General features: G+C 43.5%; 1 protein-coding gene across 3 annotated transcripts in view; it reads right to left on the reverse strand.

Annotated features, from left to right (window-relative positions):
• Positions 1–25,202, reverse strand: part of NIPBL (NIPBL cohesin loading factor) — a 186,451-nt gene that overhangs the window by 123,758 nt on the left and 37,491 nt on the right. For all 3 annotated transcript variants that reach the window (XM_088462229.1, XM_088462228.1, XM_088462230.1), the window contains exon 2: positions 2,108–2,251. In XM_088462229.1, the coding sequence (XP_088318355.1) occupies positions 2,108–2,171 (64 nt within the window). In that variant the 5' untranslated portion in view covers positions 2,172–2,251. The remainder of the gene's footprint in view (positions 1–2,107; positions 2,252–25,202) is intronic.

The raw sequence follows: 25,202 nt of genomic DNA on the forward strand, positions 1-25,202 counted from the left end.
CCCGGAGCACCATCAAATCCATCATCATCAAATGGAAAGAACATGGTACCACAACAAACCTGCCATGAGAGGGCCACCCACCAAAACTCACAGACCGGGCAAGGAGGGCATTAATCAGAGAGTCAGCACAGAGACCAAAGGTAACCCTGAAGGAGCTGCAGAGTTCCACAGCAGAGACTGGTGTATCTGTGCCTATGACCACAATAAGCCGTACACTCCATAGAGCTGGGCTTTATGGAAGAGTGGCCAGAAAAAAGCCATTACTTAGTGATAAAAATAAGACGACACGATTTGAGTTTGCCAAAAGGGATGTGGGCGACTCCCTAAATGTATGGAGGAAGGTGCTGTGGTCAGATGAGACTAAAATTTAACTTTTCGGCAACCAAGGAAAAAGCTATGTCTGGCACAAACCCAACACATCCCGTCACCCCAAGAACACCATCCCCACAGTGAAACATGGTGGTGGCAGCATCATGCTGGGGGGATGTTTTTCAGCAGAAGGGACTGGGAAACTGATTCGAGTTGAGGGAAAGACGGATTTTGCTAAATACAGGGATAATCTTGAGCAAAATCTGTTTCAGTCTGCCTGTGATTTGAGACTGGGACGGAGGTTCACCTTCCAGCAGGACAATGACCCGAAGCATACTGCTAAAGCAACACTCTAGTGGTTTAAAGGGAAAGCACTCTAGTCAAAGCCCAGATCTCAATCCAATTGAGAAACTGTGGTCGGACTTGAAGATTGCTGTTCACAAGCGGAAACCATCCAACATGAAGGAGCTGGATCAGTTTTGCCTTGAGGAATGGGCAAAAATCCCAGGGGCAAGATGTGGCAAGCTCATAGAAACTTATCCAAAGTGACTTGCAGCTGTAATTGCCACAAAAGGTGGCTCGACAAAGTACTGACTTTAGGGGGGTGAATAGTTATGCACGCTGAAGTTTTCTGTTATATTGTCCTAAATGTTGTTTGGTTCACACTATAAAAAAAAAAAAAAAAAAAAAAAAACTTCACCGTTGTAGGCATGTTCTGTGAATGAAATGATGCACACCTTCAAACAACCCATTTTAATTCCAGGTTGTGAGGCAACAAAACGTGAAAAACGCAAAGGGGGGATGAATACTTTTGCAAGGCATTGTAAATAACTTAATAGTCCAGTGAGAATGACTGGACACTGTATTACTAAAAGGAACAAGACATGTAGAATTACAAAGTACTTCTAATTTAAGGAGTTGAAGACAAACTATTTACTCTATGGACGGTCATTTGAGTGATCAGCTAAACAGACCTCTCTAGCCAGAAGAAAGCAGCATGGTGAGACAGGAAAGTTGTTCGTACAGGTGCAAGGCAGATCTACATTTTGGGTACAGCTATATTATGCAGCGGCTGCTGTTCAACAGACAGGCCAAAGCATGCCCAGTATCTCCAAAACGCTTACATTACGTGTACAAAAATGGTACAAGCCCTGCACATCCTGAAACAAAGCGCATGCTGTGCACACTAGCAAACAGAGGGAGGGGCGACAATGCTGTAGTCAGACAGAGGGAAAGGTGAATATTACACATACAATCATTATTTTGGGCTCACGATAGGCGAGAGTCAAGTCTTTTAAAACTACAGTATTAATCTAGTGGAATAAATATAAAAGACCTGGAGAATAATAATATATTGAGGAGCGGGGGAGGGGATCTCGCAGACCAATATGACGCTGAAAGCATGGAGCCGCCTCTTAGCTGTCCTGGCCGCTGCAACCATATGAAAATGGTGAACGTGACACATTCGGCATCTTTAAAGACCCATGTTCAAACTAATTTAACCATTTACTTGACAATTCCCAGAGTTGGGGGAGAGAACGGTAATTCCCCGCACAGTCATATGCATTAACGTGCGTGCTGCTGTTTATTTTTTTTAAAGCATTTGCAAAAACCATAACAGATAGAGCCCCAAAGAGGAGAAACATTAGGCATATTGCTTAAACATTTTAGAACACTTGGACAATCTGGATAGAGCCACTTTAATGCACTGCAGGGTTGCACTAGTCTCAGTACATTAGTGATAAAGTGCAGACATCGGTACACACAGAGAGAATATGGGACTAGCACGGATACTTACAGTCTGTGAGACTAGCAATTCCCGCTAGAGTCGTAATGGGAACATGAGGCATATCCCCATTCATCCTGAAGCTGTAGGATGGTGGAATTTATGCAGGTATTTTAATGGAGGTGCCACCTGTCATTACTTCCCATCTCCTAAACACTGGGGGAGAAAAGAAAAATAGATCAGTAAGATGCAGGTATGCAAACGCCTTGAAACTATACCATTTCTTAGCCAAGTAAACATTAAATGCGATTCTTCATACCGTTTTAACAATACAACAGAGGTTTAATAAAAATGCTCCAAAACACAAGATTTCTATCTGAAATGGGGGAAAAAACCTTCCTATCCATACTGCTGCAAGAGTTGGGACCATGAATATTCATGAAGTGCTCTGCTGTCAGTCATGTGCCTGCTCCGTATTATCACATAAGGGTGTCCAGCAGAGGACCACATATCGCAGAGCTGGAGATAAGGAGACCACAAGGGTCAGATTTACAGGGAAGATTTGCTCATTTGTGGAGGGGAGAAGAAGTGAAAACTTTCTGAAGAGTTCCTATAACATGGTGATATGTACTCCAATACAGACGATTGTATCGCTATAATAGAGCAGATTAGATAAGACATACAGGGTGAGTGACAAACTGCCTGAACAAGCAGGTTTGAGCTACGCTATGATCCCCTGCCAGCATCTTGGTAGGACAATTCTATACATCTATATAACACAGTTGTGCACAATAAACTTTTTTCGATATTCCAGAGATTGTTGAAATTATGATTTTCCCACAGTACAACACTAAGGTCACTTAAACGCCTTCCACATATAGAGCAAATACCCGGGTTTTTTGCACGTATTGACCTGCTCTGTACCAGGTTCGTGGGGCTGTGACCCGGGAAATTCACGGGTTGATAAATCCATGTATTTCCTGGGTTGTCGGTCTGAAAAGGGTATAACACACTTCCATTACAAAACTTGCTTTTATTAGTGCTAAATGGATATCGGAATGAAACCTGGACTAAAATACTAACTTGCTGTTGCCATTTTTATGGACACTGCCTTCTCTATTTACTTGCATCCACTGGAATGTCCACCAATGACCCGATGTGCTGGCTGCAAACCCACGTCTACGTTTAATGCTGTTTCCCAATGCCAGTGGGTACCCTTTCCACTACATACACGTCCTGCGTTTGGTCAGAGGCAATGTGGTAGTATTAAAAAGATTAAATACAGTACTGGACTAGATTGGTTTAAAGTGTCCATTCACACTATCTGTGCTGTATTCCATTTCTTAAGCACTATGCAGGGGGGGGAACTGAGTGATGCAGGGGCTGTGATCCCCCTTGTGTGCTCATATGTCACTGTCTCAATCAAGTGGGAGAAAAACATAAAAACATACAGCTGAACAGAATCAAAATCTCCGTGCACTTACAATAATTGTGGAAGAAAAACTATTTAAGCCAAATTAAAAAAAACGGAAGTACATGTGCAGTCCACCAAAACATGGGAGAACGTGCATCTCCTTAGAGAAACCAATTTTAACACAGTGCTTTCTACACTATAGGTGTAAATACAAATATTGAATTTCTTCTGCCAATATGCAATGCACCAACTCTGTATACAGCGACAGGCCTGCACCAGGGCATAATCGCCTCACCAACCTTTTTTCAGGGTGTTGCTATACCGGTTACCAGGTAACAGAATCATCACTAGTATTCCACCAAGGAATGTAGTTATGGGACCATCAATACTGACATGGGAACCCCGACAAGGAACTTATACATAGGCGCCGAAATACCGATACTATCTTAAGGACACCAAACCGAACCAAGTAAGTCCGGGATGCCCTTAGTATTAGCTGCGGGGAGGTGGTTTAGTGAGCTTAGCAGAGTTAGGCACCCCTAGGGGTGGGGGTTAGGCAGTAAGGGGAAGAGTTAGGTTTAGGCACGAAGGGGGAAGGGTTAGCTTTAGGCATTAACGGTGCAGGTTAGGATGCGGGGTGTCTATATCCTGACAGGGGCATCCAGCATTACATACAGATTCCTTCCACCAATCACCCCCTGGTCCTTATTGTACAGCAAAAATGAACAGCATTTTATACACAGCCTGTGCGCTTCAGTTGTTTATACAGAAGTCTGACGTCATAACACAAGAACCTATGGCACCACCACCGAAATATACTATATCACTGCATGGGCCCACTCCACCATTTGGGAATTAGACGCTGGAATTGGGTCCTAGCAGTTAGCGCTTTTGTTTAAATCTATTGCTATAACCACGGCCAGAAATGTTCTCTCCCCTATAGAAAAGCCAGTGGTGACGTCTCTGGATGTATAAGGGAAACTAATTCATTATCTGTAAAGGTGTGTAACTAAAACCTCTGTACTTTATTAATAGTAAGGCAGGTTCAATTGAGGTTTTTATGATCTGGCAGCAGTATGCTGGAGGATTGTGTTTCTATTCATTCCTCATTGTTACTACAAACTGACTATGTATTATACACACACCTCTCTCTTGCAATTTTAAGGTCTGCAGTAAAAGCAGAAGGCAGTAGATCCCAGAACCCCCCCCCCCCCTTCTCCACACACTGTATACACCTTGAAAGAAAGTTTAATCCAATATGCTCTAGCAGCAAGACTGTATCCTCGTCAGCCTATACAATATAACAGACACTGACATATACACTAGCATGAAAGGAAGGGGGGGGGGGGTTATTATAGAGTACTTGTATCCACTGCTTCTGACCTAGCTCACTGTATTTACACAATACATCACAGTATGCATTGTTCTGTATCTTTTGTGTAATGTACACATTTTCCATGACGTTTATACCAAGCACATCACTTTCACTTTCTTTCAGAATTATCACTTGTACAGAAATCTATGAAGACGCTTGTAGAGAAGCAGCAGCCACCTGACCTTTCATCATGGGGAAAACAAGCAGTCTGCCCCTGCCCAGAACAGAGCACACTGTCTGTTGTACATGATTGTAAAGAGTAAATGACAATCAGCATACAGCCTTGTGCTCGCTCCAGGGCAGTTCCACACCATGCTCCAGCTCCTCTGTCTGCTTCAGGGAACAGTATGTATGTATGTATGTATGTATGTATGTATGTATGTATGTATGTATGTACATGCTGCCTCTCAGTCTGGGTGCTGTGTTCATGTGTCCACTCCCAGGCAGAGGTAGCATAGGATAGCCCCAGGCTGTTTACATACGTATAATGAGATAGTCGGTATAGGATTGGTGTATATAGAAGCCATACTTGAGCACAGAACTATTAATCATAGTTGATCAGCTGTGTTTACAATCAGGAGTGAAAGGGCTGCATATTACAGCAGACACATTGAGCGGTAGATTGGGAATGCTGGGCATACACGGCCAGATAAAATGTCTGTCAGACCGACAGACGTTTTATCTGGCCGGCTGCCAGCCACAGATGTCGCCGGCATACACTGAGATTTCTCTCACAGTGTATTCGGCAGACATCTGCGCTCCGCCCCTGGGGGAGGAGACATTTCCCTGTTCCTTCCGTAGGAAGGAACACAGGAAATGTCTGTCTGTCGGTCGCGGCTGGGCATACACTGCCCGATGCGTCCGACAGTTTACCGGGAAATATTGCATCGGACGGGCATGCTGGACAATCCGGCATGCCCGACCGAGCAATATTTAACCCTCGGTCGCCCCCCCCACACGCTACAATTATCAGGGCGATCCGCCAATATCAGGCGGATCGCCCCGATAATTGTAGCGTGTATGGCCAGCATTAGTGTGTATTGATTTACCAATCTGCCACTCGGTCTGCAGATCCCTGGGTCGGTGGATATGTTGCCCAAGTGTGTGCTGGCCTTAAGTACGCAAATCAGACTCTTGTTGCAAGTTTATTGAAGGGCCCTGCCTACAGCCAAATCACACCACAATGTGTGGTACTATACATCAGATTTACATATCCAATCCTATATCTTAAAATAAAAGATGAGTTTTTGAATAAAAGTTTAGTACATTTTACTAAATTATTTTGATATTTGTATTAAGTTGTATTGTATGTAGAGGTTCAGTAATACCCCTTTTACACCTACATGGTTCCAAACTGGGTCAGATCCCTTTCACGACCAGTGTGCAGTGGAACTCTTCTGATGATGACATCTCCAAGCTCCGGGAAATTCGGATCTCCCCATGCTGTAGAAGGGACCCGGGTTGGAAGACCTGGGTTACCCATTTACACTGCAGTGTTACACAGGTCGTTCCATTGTTTAACCCTGCAAGATACCCGGGTTGAAGTGCAAGGTCACTCGATCCAGGTATCCAACCCTGGCCCCTTTTATACCAAGTAGCAACACAGGTTAACCCGGCAATAACCCAGGTTTAGCTGCGGTGCAAAAGGGGTATAATATGCGCCACATATGTGTGCCAGAAAATAATACAGCATCATATCGGTTTAACCACTTAACTGACGATTTTTACCAGCAAAACCGGTCAGAAATTGCCTGGTCTGTAAGAAAGTCCAGGTAGTCACAAGAGATCCATTCTGCAATGTGTAGCACAAATTTTCTCTTAAAAAAAACAGCCGGATGGTGCGTCGCACCTTGACAGCTGAAGTATAGCTGGCTGCTTTCGCATCAAAACTGACCATGTCAGTTAAGTGGCTAATCAGGGTTGGCTGGTTTAAACCAATTGTTTTGGGATTTAAAAAAAAAAAAAAAAAAAAAACACCACTTATTTTGCTGTGACTACAGGCACAGTGCTGTGGCTTCTTAAAAAATCCTATTATACGGGAATCCACCCTTGTATAATTCCACATTCTTGTTGCTCGTGGTCTTCATTTTAGTGAGCTGATCCAATACAGTAAATTCACACACAGAGAAATAGGGAGGGTAAACCAGATCAGAGGTACTAAACCTGCCTAGCATCAGCTAAGGCTCCACAAATTCCTTTCCTAACAATCCTATAGGACAGGAGAAAACCACAACTAACATTTTCAATCTTAGGGCCGTATTCAATTAGACGCGAAAAGCAGTTTTCTGCTAAAAAGTATCGCGGGGATCGGGGCTTTTCGCAAGGTCATTACTTATGGCCGTGTTCAATTGCCGAGAGGCTTTTCACCTACGTGGAAAATCTATGCAATGTAATAGGCGAAAAAGATTTGCCTCTGAATAGCAGGTGAAAAGTGCAACTTTTTTATTTTGGAGTGCAAAGGTGGGGAAACCACTCAGAACCCTTGGGACAGCACCCACAGGACAACTGTAACAACAACAAAAAACGGACAAAACTCAACACCCCAAAAAAGTACTTTCATTTTGGGGGCGAAAAAGTAAAAAGTGGGGGGACAAGCATAAAAATTATCGAAATAGACTTTTTGGGGATCTTCAAGGATGGGCCAGGATTTTTTATGATTGCAGGTGCTTGCAACAGGAGCGTGTTTCAAGTTTTCTAAAACTTAACTTTAGAGAGTTTAAAATATGCTAGCACCCATTTTCAAGTACCCCAATTTTGACAGGACTACTTATTTTCACCAAAAAATACTGCTTAATGCCATTCTTCACCCATTGTGCAAAGACGCTAATAAGAAGCTATTGAAACAAGTATCCCAAACAATTTTATTAGGGCTATTCGAACACATCTACATTGATCCCTAATGTTAGTGCATCTTTTTTGGGGGGGTTCAGCCTGATTTCCCCAACTCTGACAGCACTTTCCGCCTGTTTTTAATTCGCTGCTTGCCGTTCTCGCGTGGTTTGCAATTGAATACCGCGAGTAGCAGGGACGCGCACGATAAGTTTCCGCATCCAAAACAAGCGATGTTGGCGAAAAGTCAGCAGGCAAAACTTTTCCTCGGGTGCGAAACTAATTGAATACAGCCCATAAATGGTAAACAACTCCAACACATTAAAGAGGCAATACACAGAGAAACACCACATGGTTTAAGCTCCTTCATGTTTATTTCAATTCAAAACCTTCAATCCTGCCGAGACGAGTGAAGGGAAGAGAACACAATCTGACTCTCTTTTGGAGACAGATGAACTAAGCTCTGAAAAGTGATAAATTGGAGATTGATAAACTACCAATCAGCTTCTGTCATTTTTCAAACACAGCCTGTAACAGGACAGTTAGGAGCTGAGTGGATGGTAGTTTATCACTCTCCAATTTATCACTTTCCTGAGTTTAGTACATCTCCCCCCATGAGATTAATAAGAAAGCCTAATAACTTTGGATTGTTAATGTAAGAAAACATTAAAACATGGTTGATCAAAGTTTCAAATTCATAGCAATGTTTCATAGTATTAATATAAGCAGGATTCATTTTTTCTTCATTAAAATAATAATGTAAAAAAAACTGTTTAAACAGAAAAAAAACATTTTTTTTCCAACTCTAACAGGGGTATTCAATTTGGAGCGAAAGGTTCGGAATCGGCGATAAATTATCACCGATAACGTCATTTTCGCCGATTTCAATTATCCCCGTATTCAATTTCAAAGACTTTTCGCAGGAGCGAAGTGTCTTTGAAAAAAAACAGGGATAACTTTTCACCATGTTTTACATGGTGAAAACAAGTGCAGAATTGGGGTTTAGGGGTGCAAGCTTAAAAAAAAATAGCCTGCACCCCTGGGAATGACATTTAAAAAATAACTGTCAAAAAAAAGTTTTTAAAAAAAATAGGGTCACCCCAAAGAAAATAATTAAAAAATTTGGGTGAAAAAAAAAAAAGTGTTTAAAAATAGGTTCAGGGATATACTATGGAATAAATATCCTGCAAACCTCACATGTCTCCCATCACCCTCCAAATCAATAAATGTGCCTTATAGAATTCACACTTGATCACAACTTATTATTTTACATCTGAACATCTCTTTACAATAACTACTTTTACCAATTTCTACATTTACCTGAGACTGCTGGTTTATACGTTAACCAAACTCTCTAAATAGCCCTTCATGAAGTGGCTTCAGCTACCCGTCAGACTTCACGTAAACTGATATAACAGCCATGGCTCTCCACAGACACCTACAAAAACTGCCTCTTAAAGTAGAATGTCAGTGGCGTAAATCTTAATTCAAATGACTTCCACACATACTGTAAAATAGGAATCCAGCCATCTGTCATCCTAACCCTCTGTCCCATGCTCACTGTCTACCCCATCTGTGTCACCCGTCTGTTTGCCCATCCCCTCTAGAATGTAAGCTCTCACGAGCAGGGCCATCTTTCCTCTTGTGCTTATCCTTTCTTTACTTATACTATCTGCTCTATACTCAAAAGCACCTAACCCGTGACTTTTGCCATCCTGCTTCTGTTGCAGCAGTGTTTATATACCATGTACTTGTATTGCATTGTCTTAAACTGTATGACACTGTTTTTTTGTTCTGCTCAACTGTCTATGTACTATGTCTATGTACTATGTCTATGTACTATGTTTGTGCACTATGTTTATGTACTATGTAAGGCGCTGCGGAACCCTTGTGGCGCCATATAAATAAAGGATAATAATAATAATAATAATAATAATAATAATTCTACAAATATGCGGCAGGTGTTTTCTAGAATAGATTATTAGAGGCAGGTGCATTTTTGCAGAATTTAAAAAAAAAAACCACTTTAGGGACTTAAAAATATGCTAGTACCCATTTTCATGTACCCCAAATTTGATGGGACCACTTAAAAAAACGATAAAAACAACCTAAGTGCTCTTCTGCAACACTTCTTCAATGTCGGAAAAAAAAACACCTGCAGCAGCTATTTAAAATCCTGACTTTGTTTTGCAGGCTAAAACGGGGGTACCCATAGTGATCCCCCATATCTGGACAGCTTTAGGGGGGTCCTACAATTTATTCCAGATAAATCCCGTTTTTTTTCCACCGATCCTGTTTCGCCTGCTCCCGTTTTCGTAACTTTTTAATTGAATATGGGGATAAAGCGGGCACGCACCTGATACTTTATCCCCAGAAAAGCTCCGATGTGGAGCGAAAAGTCCAGCACGGACTTTTCGTTCCAAATTGAATACCCCTGTAAGTTTAATATGTGTATCTGTAGATGAAAATCTTAGACCGTCACAAAATTACACTGAAGCAACACGCTGGAGCCTACGCATAGGAGTAAGCAAAATAGGCAAATATCAATGAAAAGAAACGCAACCTAAGGAGTTATGACAGGCGTCAAGATACCGACGCCTTTCATAATCCCAACGCCGGATACCAGAACGCCGCAGGCCAGATCGCTGTAAGTACAGGCGCCCCTTCTGTTAGTCTCTAAACTCTTGTTTTAGCACCCAAAGAGCCATATTCAATTAGAGGCGAAGTTTTCGCCTGTCCGACTGTTCGCTTCATTCAGAGGCGAATTTATGCCGTGCTCGTCCCCGCTTTTCGCCTAATTCAATTGCAAAACAGGCAAACACGGAAACAGGCGAATACGGAACAGGTGAAAAGTATTGAAAGAATTGGGGAAATCAGTCTGTACCCCAGAAAAAGATGCACTAACATAGGGAATCAGTATAGATGTGTACTAATAACCCTAATAAAGCTATTTTGTGTACTTAAGTTGTGTAAATTGCTTGCGATTAGCGTTTTTGTAAAAGTGGTGAAGAATGGCATAAAGCTGTAGTTTTTGATGAAAATAAGAATTCCTGTCAAATTTGGGGTGCTTGAAAATGGGTGCAAGCATGTTTTTATGTCTCTAAAGTGAACTTTTAAAAAACGTGAAAAATCCACCTGCTGCATGCACCTGCAATCCCAAAAACACCTGACCCATACTTGTGGACCCCCAAGAAGTCTTTTTCGCTACTTTTAATGTTTATCCCCCCACTTTTTAAATTTACACCCCAAAAATGATATCTTTTTTGGGGTGTTCTTAGGTTTTAGTTTCTGTTTTTTTTGCGTATTTGTCCTTTGGGGGGCTGTCCCAAGGGGTCTGAGTTGTTTCCCCACGTTTGCACCCCAAAATAAAGATTTTGCATTTCTTTTCACCAGCTATTGATTGGAGAATCATTTTTGGAGAATTGTTTCCACTTAGGCGAAATTGTCCTGGAATTGAATTTGGAGAATTTTTTTTTAGGCAAATTTTTCACAAAAAAAACAGACGAATATGGCTTTTCGCCTCTAATTGAATTCCCCTCAAAGTGCAGACTTCTCACACATTTCTGCACTCCACCTGAGAGGCTATGAGCAGAAATATGTCTTTCCAAGGCTATGAGCACCCAAGTGTAGCGACAATTGAACTGCTGCATCAGTTGCCCATTAGTTAAGGCGCCAAAAAAAAAGTTTAATCGTCCCCACAGAACACGGACAACTTTCAGAATTTTGGCTCTGTAGGTCACCACAATGGATTTCAAATTAAACAATAGAGATGCAACTGAAGTGCAAACTTTCAGCTTTGATTCATGAGGTTGAACAAAAATATTGTAAGGTTTAAGAATTGCAACCATTTTTATACACAGTCCCTTACTTTCAGGGGCTCAAATGTAATTAAACAAATTAACAATCAAATAAAATGTTAATTTCTATTATTTAGTTGAGAATCCTTTGCATACAATGACTGCCTGAAGTGTGGAAACCATGGGCATCACCAAATGCTGGGTTTCCTCCTGTGTTATCCTTTGAAGGTCTTCACTCGTTGTCTGTCCATGGGTCTTTCTACCTTTAGTTTTGTCTTCAGCATGTGAAATGCTCGATCGGGTTGAAATCAGGTGATTGGAATATTCTGCAATGGCCGAGTCACTTTGCCTTCAAAAAAAAAAACCAACTTCTGGGTTGTTTTCACAGTATGTTTGGGTCATTGTCCATCTTTACTGTCAAGCTCCATCCAAACAACTTTGCTGAATTTAGCTGAATCTTAGCAGACAGTATGTCCCTATACACTTCAGAATTCATCCGGCTGCTTCTGTCTCATCAATAAACACTAGTGACCCAGTGCCATTGGAAGCCTTGCATGCCCATGCCATCACATTGCCTCCACCGTGTGTTACAGATGATGTGGTATACTTCAGATCATGAGCCATTCCAAGCCTACTCCATACTTTTTTTCTTCCCATCATTCTGGGACAAGTTGATTTAAAGCTGGGTACACAGTACGACATCGCTGGCGACGGGACCCTGCATGCGGCAAGTGCAGTAGGTCCGATGGGTGATGTCGCTAGCGACCCGCGGGAGTGCGTATATCATGAGTACACACTAGACTATGTACCCAATATATCGCTTCGATCCGCGGGATAGGACGACATATCGTCTTGTGCAGTGGTTCTGAAACTCGGTCCTCAGGACCCCACAAAGGTCACATTCTCCAGATCACCCAGCAGGTGCACAGGTGTATTCATTACTCACTGACACATTTTAAAAGATCCACAGGTGGAGCTAATTATTTCACTTGTGACCCTGTGAGGAGACCTGGAAAACATGCACTGTTTGGGGTCCTGAAGACAGAGTTTGAGAACCTGTATGTACTAAGCTTTAGATGTATCTGTCCGGAGAATGCTGTTCCAGAACTGAGCTGGCCTTTTTTTAGATTTTTATTTTTACAAAGTCTAAACAGACCTTTCTATTCCTGAGGCTTATGAATGGTTTGCACCGTGTGGTGAGCCCTCTGTATGCGTTTATGTGATGTCTTCTCTTTACGGCTGACTTGGATAATGATTATCATGAAAAGGTTCCTGCGATCATCCACCACTGTTGTCTTCTGTGGACATCCGGGCCTTTTTGTGTTGCCGAGCGCACCGGCGCGTTCTTTTTTTATTTCTCAAAGTGTACCAAACTGTTGATTTGGCCGCTCCTAAGGTTCCTGTTATCTCTCTAATAGATTTTTTTAGTTTTTGCAGCCCAAGGACGTCCTGTGTCGCTCGCATTGAGCGTTCCTTTCACCGTATGTTAAGGGTACACAGCAACAGCCCCCAAATGTAAATGCCACACATCAAGGGAGATTCAATTCTTTTATTGGCCCGACGGAGCTATTCAATCCTCGCTCTGATCAGGGCACGAGTGTCACAGGTGCCCATTATTACCTCCTGAGGTGTCGATCAGAAATTGGGCGCCCAAACTGCAGTTTCAGCAGTGTACCCAACATAGACAGGTGAAGCCACTTTCATCGGATAAACCCGGTGCATTTGGGCGTAACAAGCACAATAATTAATGTTATTATAATATAAAGTTCAAGTTAAATAAAATTATGTATACATTAACATTTACTTATACAGCACCAGCATATTACGTCGCTCTATACAATTTGTGTGCATTACACAAATACACAAATTAGTATACAGTACTCTTTTGTTACTTGAATCTGTCCCCACTGTGACCCCAGGGAGCATTAGGGAGTGTGGGAGAGGGCTGACCATACAGGTGGGGGACAGATTGGGGCCCAGGTGGCAGAGGGATGATAGGAGAATAGCTGGCTCCTAGATGTATAGCATATATAAACACCATGTTGGATGTCAGAGTTGTTTGTGTTATATACACCTGACAATATTTATTAGCAACTCTTCTTAGGAGACTCTGTATAAATGTAACAGTCCTTTCAGCAACTCTAGCACGCATAAGGCATAACATGGGGAAACTCCCCCATAGTGATCACTTTGGTAGCACACAATATGAACACTTGTACTGCTGATGCCCTGTGAGGATCAGCTCTAACCAGCTGCAGGGTCACATTACAGGGGATAGGGGGAGGGGGGGGGGCGCACCAATGACAACACAGCACCTACAATACAGCCTCTGGTTTCCAGTGTACACAGTATCAAATTTGCATATGACACAGACTGCAAAAAAAAAATCCCTGAGATGCATAAAGCTACTGTTAGGTGCACACACTATGCAATAATCGGACCGGTCAGCCAATTTCTGGCTGCTCGGCCCGATGATCTCGAGAGTGTGTACACAGCACCCAGAGCCGATTATCGTTACAAAACCAGTCGTATAGGATCTGCCCTGCTGCACGACATTTGTCCAAAACTATGAGCCAATATCGTGCCCATTATGAAGTGTGTGCGCACTTCTAATATAGCCAATATTTCTGCTGGTAGTTCATTTAAAAAAACATCAAATGGCAATTATTTCTTAGGGATGGTAACTTCAGAAATGTTCTTTGGACTTATACATTCCCCCCCCAATAAGTGCTATTTAGCAAACAGTTTTATGCTATACCGTGGTTCAGGCAATAAGCAAACATACTGTCCTTGCTCTCATTCTCAGTCCTAACCCCCTCAATATCTTTTTCAAGTAAGTGATGCCCATAAGCTGTTTTATAATGAAGGAATTATTTTCTCTCAGTAAGATAAACCCCCTGTTCATGAGGAAGAGAAGACAAACAATGGCATCTCTACTATATGGTGAGCCCAGCACACAGATTTTCTAGCACCATTATAGAATCTCAGTCTTATAGCCATAATAATTTTATAATTTACCCCTTAATAGTTACACTGAATGGGCGGAATTCAATTGTTTCCAGCCCCCATCGCGCCCGACGGAGCTATTCATCAATTGTTTGCTCCTCTCGGGACCGATCAGCTGCCAGCGCTCCATTTCAGCTCGCAGTCCCAGGAGGTTGCGAGCTGACATGGGCGAAAAGTGACCTGTTTAGGCGCCCAAATGGCACTTTTCGCAATCGCGCCCAACACTTTGGTCGGGGGAAGCCGATTTACGCAGCTAAACCCGACCACTTTGGGCCCAATCAGCGCAAAAAGCAGTAACAATTGAATAGCGCCCCGCGATTTCCTGTCACTTAAGACGGGAGTTCCGGACCGCGAAAACAATTGAATACCGCCCATTGAATGTAAAATCAAGAGATTGCGGCTTTTAAATGGTTACTCCTCTCACTCAACTACCAGTAACATCAGTGCAGCCCTGGGACCCCCGTTAGGGGAAGGGCCAAGATAGTAACACTTTACCATAGTCAGTAATAGTTTTAATGGAGACATTTTTCAGTCAACGTGCACAGATTTAACTCCAGATCGGTACGAATGGAGGCATCTAATTTCTTATACACCTCCACAGTACTTCATGTGCCTCCCAGTATTATATCTCTAGACTGCACTAGTGCTCTGCAATCTGAGCAATGTACAGAATAATCTCTTCCATCCCAAAAACATTACCAAAGATATTATGTACATAATTCATAGCAATGTAGCTTATAAAATACAAACCCCTAATCAGTGCTAATATTGCCAATGCACTATAGCAGTCCTTGTCTATAGCACAGACAGCTACCAAGTTCATAACCTTTTTGAACAAGTGTTATGCTGGGCATACACTCTACAATATCGCCCCGATAACTGCAGTGTGTGGACGACCAAGGGTTAAATATTGATTGGTCAGGCACGCCGGATCGTCCAGCATGCCCGCCCAAAGTGATTTCTACAAGGGAAAATGTCGGCTGCATTGGGCAGTGTATATACCCAGCCGTGGCCGACAGACATTTTCCCCTTGTTCCTTCTCATGGAAATTGTCTCCACTCCCGGGGGTGGAGCGCAGATATCGCTGGCATACACTGTGAGATGTCTCGGTGTATGCCCGTGATATCTGCAGGCTGACAGATAAAATATCTGTCTGTCACACATTTTATCTGACAATGTTTGCCCGGCATTGGTAACATGACTTGTTTTGTTGGACAGGAAACTTATTACCTACACAAATCTCAATGAATAAAAACAGCAAACAGTAGTTCTCTATTACCCGTCGGCTAATTATGTATGCAAACAAATCTACGTGAGCTTCAATGTACTTATTAATTGCTGAAAGGCTTCCTGCTAAACATGGTACGTCATATTTCTCTGATTCTAACACAAACCTATTCAAGAGCATTTCAGATTACCTTCAGGCGTGTTTACATCTACACGTAATTAGATAGATAAGACAAAGCTTAAAAAGCATGTTGTGCTGTACAATAGTGCATAATGTATCAAGCTCCATCTAAAATTCTGAGTGAAGATGGCTGCAAACTCATATGGAAGGATGGACTCTCGCAGGGGAGAGAAAACTGCTGTATACATCTAGACTACCTTCCTTTTAAAAATCTGCATTGTCTGAACATTTAAATCTCGACATAAACCGCAATACAGGATGCTTGCCTCAGACGGTGTAATGGTTAGTATTACTGCCTCACAGCACTGAGGTCATGGGTTCGATTCCCACCACGGCCCTACCTGTGCAGAGTTTGGGTTTCCTCCCACACTCCAAAAATATACTGGTAGGTTAATTGGCACCCAACATAAATTAACCCTAGTGTGCATCTGATAGGGAATATAGAATGTAAGCTCCACTGGGGCAGGGACTGATGTGAATGGCCAAATATTCTCTGTAAAGCGCTGCGGAATATGCGTGCGCTGTATAAATAACTGGTAATAAATAAGAAAAATAACTAAGTACAAACACAGACAATACTAAAGATGGGAACAGTTCTTCTCCCAGAAACTTAAAACGTTTCCATTTTTAAATTTGGCATTATGGGGTCTATTTACTAAGCAGTGTTATTAGACAGAGTGAAAAGTGATAAGGTGCCAGCCAATCAGCTCCCAACTGTCATATCACAGTCTGTGTTTGAAAAATGACAGTTGGGAGCTGATTGGCTGGCACCTTATCACTTTTCACTCTGTCTAATAACACTGCTTAGTAAATAGAGTCCTTTATTTCTTTGAACTTAGGTTGTGTGGGTCATGCAGACAAGGAGTTGTAAGGGCAATTTCACCAACACATGCTGGGACAATGGCACACACATATGAACACGCACAACACAGACTGATACGCACACACACTGCAACGATTAGATTTGTAGTGGAGATAATGAATGTGTCTAATCGGTTGCCATGGGTCGCAGCACATTTGTGCACGTCGCACCATTTTATAACATAAACCACAATAGCTTTTGCTCTGCTTGTAGCTGGGATCTGCATTATGCATTTTAAATAAGCTTGCACAGATCAAACGTGTGCTTCATGGCACGCACCCAAATTGGAGCAGAGCTGAGCAATTTGCCAAAAATATGCATCGAGTATTAAAAACCCCGATATTGAAATGAACCATAAGCAGAACAAAAGAAATGTCACTAGAACATAGTCAGCACTGCACAGCATAAGTATTATCCGGAGGACTGTGAAGGGTTTCCAACTATTGCTTCTTAATACCTGATAAAATAGTGCGATGGTTAATTACAGTCTGGTCCGACACAGACAATAGATCTGAATGATTGATTACAAGTTACGGTGTATTACCAGAAACTAACAGGAGGGACAAAGGAACAGTCAGCCAAATCAAGCGCCAGCTGCACTGTCCAAGAAACCGAGGAGGCTATACGCACCCATAAACACCTCTAGGATCTACTGAGACTGGTAATAAGCAATTGAACCAGGCATTTGTGCAAACCTAAGCCACAACTATAGAGCATCATGCACCTGTCATAGGAAACTTCATGGTGTTGAATGGTCAACACTTTTTTGCAACATTCAGTAAAATTACATTTCCACACTAAGAGGGGTATTCAATTTGAAACGTAAACTTCGCTGTCAAAGTTTTCGCCGCACATCGGAGCTTTTGCCGTATTCAATATGAAATAGCGAAAACTTCGCAGATTTTTGGGGAAATCACCCTAACACCCAAAAAAAGATGCTCCGACATGGGGGATCACTCTGGATACCCCTGATTAGCCTTGCTTAAGGTTTTTGGGAACTTTAAACGGGCTCAAAAGCTGGTATTTTGGGGATTTGGAAAGGTGGTGAAGAATAGTATTTAGAAGTTTTCTTGCAGACAATGGGCTTGATTCAATTGAGCGCGATGTAAATAGCGCCGGGAGATAGTCCCCGGAGCTATTCAATCCATCGCGATGTTAGGTCGGGGAAGGCTCGTTCTCACGCCTTAAACAAGGTTTTTAGGCGCGAGAACGGGCATTCCCCGACCTAACTTCCCGGCGCGATGCTGTTCTCCCGGCGCTAAGGGAGGAAAGCAGCCTCGCGCCGGGACTTTTGTCGGATTTCTGCTCTCATCCCCGGGGGGATGCGAGAAGAAATCCTAGTGTCGGACTTGGCAGCGCGGTGTATTGAATAGCTCCGGGAGCTCACTCCCGGCGCTATTCACATCGCATAGAATAGAATCGTTCCCAATAAGTAGTTCCAGCAAATTTGGGGTACTTGAAAATGGGGGTGAGCATATTTAAAAGTTGCTAAAGTGAAGCTTTAAAAAGCGTGAAAAATCCACCTGCCGCAAACACCTGCAATGAAAAAAACACCTGGGGCATACTTGGGGACCCCCCTAGATTGTAGTTCGCTAATTTTTAACTTTGTACCCCCACATTTTTTTTTCACCCCCAAAATGAAAGTGCGTTTTTTGGGGTCTTCCGAGGTATTTTTCAAAAAAAAAAAAAATTTGAGACAGTTTACCTTTGGGGGACTGTCTGAAGGTTGCAGGGTGGTTTCCGAAATGTTGCACCCCAAAACTCCAATTCTGCACTTTTTTTCGCCACCCATTCCTTGGTGATACTTTTTCGCAGGGTCGAATGCAAGATACTTTTCGCACCGGCGAAAAGTTTTCAAATTGAATACGTGTAAAAGTAAAAGCGGCGAAAACTACGTCATCCGAGCTAAAACATTGCAGAAACAGCGTTTTCGCTCCATATTGAATACCCTTATAACACTGCTATGGCAAAGTTTGTAAAGTATTGCAAGCATGTAAAATGACGCCATTGATTAGAAAGATAAACAAAAAAACAAATAAAATGTTTACACTGATAAGACAAATGTATAACACTGTGACCAATTAGAAATGGGCATCTCAATACTGCCCGACAGAAACAAATAAAGGGGATCCCATTTATCCTGCAGACACGTATCTGTAAGAGCCGTGTCAGGGATAATGAGCGCCAGTAGTGACATTTTTTTGCAGTAGACTGATTGTAAACACATAAAAGCCACGGAACATAACACACAGGACTTGCCTTCTACAAAATGATCTACAAACTACATTTGCAAATATGTAGGTAGACGTTCCCATAGTTCAGGTCTTAGAGATAACCAAAAGCCATTGAGTATAGTTTAATAAATAAAACAATCTGCCCCCGTACTAAAGGAACACAGGAAAGACAGCACATCATTAACTTATAAGGTGGTGATTCAATTGTGTTATAGGGCACCCCTGGCGAAACGATTGAATTGTTGCTCCGTTCGAGTGAGCAGAGCCGCGGTTAGACGCATTACTGCTCACACACAGTAGCGCCCTGAGATATTCCTCTTCATTGTATTACTCTGTTCTTTTTGTTGTATTGGGGTAAGACGGGGAATTTATCGGGCAGCATAACTAGGAGCGTCAGTACAGTATTCACATTTATTACATTACCGCTCGCAGAAATGTGCAATGAGTCGGCTGTTTGGGCACCCAAAGCAGGACTTTAGACAGGGTTAGACTCCTGCTTTTCCGTTCCATGAAATGCCACACTGCACTGTAAATTTACATGATGGGGCCGAATCAAACGCTGAATCTGCCAGAATGACTTGTGAGGGGCTTTTGCATGTTACCTCAAAGGAGGACGATTCTGCGCACACCCTACGGAGGTACAAAACATACAGAATTTTGTGGACTAGCATGGCAAATATTTTACACAACAGTTTTGAAAGCTTCATTCCAGCCTATCCCAAATGAGACTAAGCAGCATATGCACTCATCAGTGTAATGGTGCCACGATTTTTATCTATGTGGGTGCTTCAATTGTTTTTAGCATGGCTCTGGTGTAATGGGTGCCCAACATAGCAATTCAATTGTTGCTCCGTTCGGATGGGAATAGCTGCGGGAACACATTTTTGTTTGCACCCTGAATTGGCGAGCAGAAATGTGCGATAAGTCCGTGGTTTGGGCACTCAACGTGCTATCCTGGACTTTAGACAGGTTTAGTCATTTTACGCAGCTAAACCTGGCTTAATTGAGTGCGACAAACAATTAAAAAAAAAAAAATTTTTTAAATTATCACACTGTGTAAACTGACGCGGCAATATTACATGTGTTTTATTTTATCGCGCAAATGGGCAACAATTAAATTGCCCCTCAATGTATGAAAAAACATATATGCAGGCACAGCTGTTTCAAGAACACACTGTCCATGCGAAATTCAAGCTGGCACAAGAGAGACCTCTTCCATTTTCAGAAGACTCCTCACCGGTTTCCAGTTGAAAGATCAACAATAAAGTAGACAATGAGTATGTTAACACCAAATCGTCGACAGTCAATAGGTCGACAGGTACAAAAGATTGACATGGATGTAGGTTGACAGGTACAAAAGGCCGACAGGGTGGAAAGGTTGACATGGGAATAGATGACATTTTTGGGGGTTTTTAGGTTTAGGCACTTACCTGAGGTTAGGTACTAGGAGGGACAGAGTTAGGCACCAAGGGAAGGGTTAGGTTTAGGGTGAAGATTAGGGTTAGAGAAAAAAAAAAATCTTTTTGTACATGTCAACCTTTTGTGGCTCAACAGTTTGCACCTATTGAACCGCACCCCTCATTATTATTATCATTTATTTATATGGCCCCACAAATGTTCCGCAGCGCCTTACAAAGCACATAAACAAGTTGTAGACAAGTGACTTACAGAACAATACAATGCAGGACATGGATAATATACATTGCTACATTGGCGACCATAACACCCAGATAAGCAGCCAAGTGTTAGGTGCCCTAGTGGTGAGTAAGTAGTAGATGAAAGTAAAGTAGGGAGAAGCACAAGAGGGTAGAGGGCCCTGCTTGTAAGAGCTTACATTCTCCTTACCTTCTGATACTTCGTACTTGCCCAGTGTTATTATCTGAAAAAGTTTGGAGGATGATGGAGGCTGCAGGAGAGGGATCGTAGAGGCCAGAGTGCAGTCCCCATTGAGAATAATGGAGACTGCAGTGTGAAATTCCAATTAGCCATTTGTAGATATTTGTGAAAACTCCTGCATTTGTTTATTGTTACATGGCCCTAATATACGCCCCTAAATACAGTGAGTTATATACCCCACAATAAAAACATCCTGGTCATTACTTCTTGAAAGAACATTTCCAAAACCATATTTCACTAAGCAAGAGAGCTGACAGTAGGAAGACTAGATTATTCCTGCAGAGTAATGAAAAGCAATGTCTCTTCTAGCTGGTACCACTCCGCCTTTGTGACTGCATTGCATATTACACTAAAATGATCATTTCGATACAACTGCATGGGCAGAATTCAATTGTTTGATTTGCACTGTGTGGTAGCAGGAACCAAAATATTATCTCGTCTATTGTGCAGAACTGAAATTGTGAAATAAACCTGTGGACTATCCTTCTTTAGTCTATTTCAGTTTTATTACCTGTAGAGTGCTACAAATCCTTCCAGCGGCAAACAGCAAACTTGGCAAATGTGCAGCTTGGTCAAAATAGTTCACAACAGAACTTCCAGAAAGTAAAATTAACCTGCACCATTAAAGAGAAATAATACGAGCCGTAAAATCTGACCATAAAACGTCCAGATCTCCAGGGAAAATATGATTAGCGTTCCCGCTAGGCTGTTTTAGCGGGGCGCCCTGCCTTATTTCTAAAGGGCATGCGCCCAGCATCCATTCAAGCTGACAGCAGCACTGGGGGCAGCCTGGCATGTCCGCAAGTGCCGGCTACGCCCCCCAAGTGTGACGAAAAGGGGACACACCTTAATGACATACCCCCTTTTCCTTGGCCACACCCCTTTTCTGCCGCACGCAGATGTGCCCTTTCTCTACGTCCGGCGCCCTGCCCAGCACTATACACTGTATAATTATAAACGCGTGGCCAAATCTGGAAGGACTTTGTCTGGCTTTACTGTGTATCACAACCTACTGTATATACGCAGATTGCACCTTAACCAGTACAATAGACAGGTTACGCAGTAAAAGCCAGTCTAATTTGGCGCAACAATTAATGGACACCCAAAAACAATTGAATTGCAACAGTGAGCGCCCATTAATTAGCTTGTCTTAAACAATGGAATCGCCCCCTATGAATGTGCGTGTATCTATACACATCAGTGATCGCAAATACACGCTACAGCGCGTATTTTACCCGGTATTGAGGACCAGGGACTCACTTTTCTAGAATGGGCGAGTCCCTGGGGACGCGCTCCGCTGCAACCAATTCCCTGGCTCCTCATTAAGGTATTGAAGAGCCTGGCCCTGCTGCAGGCTATGAAAAGTAGAGGGTGGAGTCAGGCCAGCGGCACTACTCATGCGTCTCGGCGATCCGGGGTGAAAACGGCCCTGTACCCGGAATGAAGACGGCGTCAGGTAAGTATAGTGGGCGCTGTGTGGCCGCCGCCGGGACTGACACCCAGGGCCAGCAGGGTGGTACATGTGTAAGGGGTCTGAGTGGCTGCCAGGGGCACCAGCCACCAGCTATACAGCACAGACCCCAGTACTGCTCAACACAGCACTGACACCGGGTACTTGGTATACCGCCCGGTACACAGAAGCACGGTCTCCGGTACATACACAGCCCGGATGGCGGCTCCCGCGGTGAGCTCAGTACACTGGTTCCATAAGAGGCTGCACGATAAAAGTCTAGTTACGATAGAGATAGAGATATATATATATATATATATATATATATATATATACACACACACACACACACATATATATATATATATATATATACACACACACATACATATACACACATACAGTGCATATATGGACACAGATATATAGATACACAGACAATACAGTACAAAATGATCTTCTGTAATTAGAGATTTTTCTCTTAATGGAAATAACACAACTTTCCCCAATATGCGCACTCTTTACAGTACTAAACAAAGCAAAATATTTTGGAAAGAGCCATCAGGTTAATTATGCCAATCATTAAAACACATTTAATAGGTCTAAATGGAAAGCAGTACCTAAACTACACCTTATAATAAAAAAGTTAAGGTCTGAGCAACAAATCTCTAGATATTCCCAAAACAAACCATTCCCCCTGAATAACATCTTTCACTAATGCATGCCTTTCACAATGTACAGAACACACACACAAAAACCAATACAATGTAGGACAATGTTTATACAAGTTGTGTTCCTGAAACGGATCCCTTTTTTCCATGTGTGTCCGGTGAAGTTTATCATGTTTGGTGCCTTTGACCGAATGCAACAAACTGGACCACAGACTCATTAACAGCACCTAAGTGTACATTATCGCAGATAACTTGTATTCATACCATGATAAATTAAAGTGCCTGTCACCTAAACTGCATAGGACATTAACAAAGTCATATAAGGGAAGAACTCCCAGCCAAGTAATTAGGGGGGGGTTAGAATGCCCTATAATACAGTCTCTGGGAAGCTTTGTAACAGACCTGAAACAAAGGCGATCTTGGGATTGCCAAAAAAGATTGAGGACGCCTTCATACGCCTACCTCACAATAGTAAATACCTGTAAAACTAAGTACAGCTATGTTTGTGTGCTGGTGAACAGGCTTTTTCCCTCTGCATACTGCACTGCATGTGAGCCTTTAGTGCATGCTTGTATCAGGGAACCAACTGCTAAACTAAATTACAGGACAAACCAATATCTGAAAACCTATAAATAAGCTGTGTTCTAACCAGACATTTAATACTTGAAACAACTAAAAAATGTACAGTGCTCTGATAGAAGTTATGATAAGTGAGAGAAATAACCTGCACTTACACAAAAACAATGATTAACATTACTAACACATTTCAAGGCAGGCGGGTGAAAGGCAGAGCAGAGCTGTATTTCAGATCTCCCCCCGCTGTGTGATGTGCAGCTTTCACTGTGTACAACTAGTTTACCAATGTGCAAAGACCCCTGGTGGAGAAGGTAAATGATAAATACAAAACGACAGCACTTTTTTTGTATTTATTCAAACGCTGAAATGGATGCACTGGATTGCTTTATGTCAGGGGTGGGGAACCTCCGGTCCGCGGGCCGTATACGGCCCGCAAGGTGAACTCATCCGGCCCGGCCGGCTGTCAGCGGCAGCAGTAGAATCAGCGTAGTGTAGCGGCTGTCAGCGGCGGCAGGTAGTGCAGCGGGAGGCGGGGATGCCAGTATTGTCATCGGCGGCAGGTAGCCAATGACAGCCCTGACACACCTTCCCCCCGCTCTGCTATCAGCGGCGGCAGGTAGCACAGCGGGGGAGGGTGTGTGTGTCAGGGCTGTCATCGGATATCAGCGGCGGGAGGTAGCACAGCGGGGGGAGGGTGTGTGTGTCAGGGCTGTCATCGGCTATCAGCGGCGGGAGGTAGCACAGCGGGGGAGGGTGTGTGTCAGGGCTGTCATCGGCCATCAGCGGCGGCAGGTAGCACAGCGGGGGAGGGTGTGTGTGTCAGGGCTGTCATCGGCTATCAGCGGCAGGAGGTAGCACAGCGGGGGAGAGTGTGTGTGTCAGGGCTGTCATCGGCTATCAGCGGCAGCAGGTAGCACAGCGGGGAAGGGTGTGTGTGTGTCAGGGCTGTCATCGGATATCAGCGGCGGAAGGTAGCACAGCGGGGGAGGGTGTGTGTGTCAGGGCTGTCATCGGCTATCAGCGGCAGGAGGTAGCACAGCGGGGGAGTGTGTGTGTCAGGGCTGTCATCGGCTATCAGCGGCAGCAGGTAGCACAGCGGGGGAGGGTGTGTGTGTCAGGGCTGTCATCGGATATCAGCGGCGGAAGGTAGCACAGCGGGGGAGGGTGTGTGTGTCAGGGCTGTCATCAGCTATCAGCGGCGGGAGGTAGCACAGCGGGGGGAGGGTGTGTGTATCAGGGCTGTCATCGGCTATCAGCGGCGGGAGGTAGCACAGCGGGGGAGGGTGTGTGTGTCAGGGCTGTCATCGGATATCAGCGGTGGGAGGTAGCACAGCGGGGGAGGGTGTGTGTCAGGGCTGTCATCGGCTATCAGCGGCAGGGGTAGCACAGCGGGGGAGGGTGTGTGTGTGTCAGGGCTGTCATCGGATATCAGCGGCGGGAGGTAGCACAGCGGGAGAGGGTGTGTGTGTGTCAGGGCTGTCATCGGATATCAGCGGCGGGAGGTAGCACAGCGGGGGAGGGTGTGTGTGTCAGGGCTGTCATCGGATACTAAAAAGTACCGGATCACAAATGCACAGTCACAAGTTACACAGATAGCTCAATGCAGAGGTTCCCAAGCTTATTTGAATCAGGGCACCCAGGGATAACAG

The sequence above is a fragment of the Taudactylus pleione genome, unplaced genomic scaffold, assembly GCF_031769625.1.
Source record: "Taudactylus pleione unplaced genomic scaffold, aTauple2 ptg001165l, whole genome shotgun sequence".
In the NCBI taxonomy this organism is placed as follows: Eukaryota; Metazoa; Chordata; class Amphibia; order Anura; family Myobatrachidae; genus Taudactylus; species Taudactylus pleione.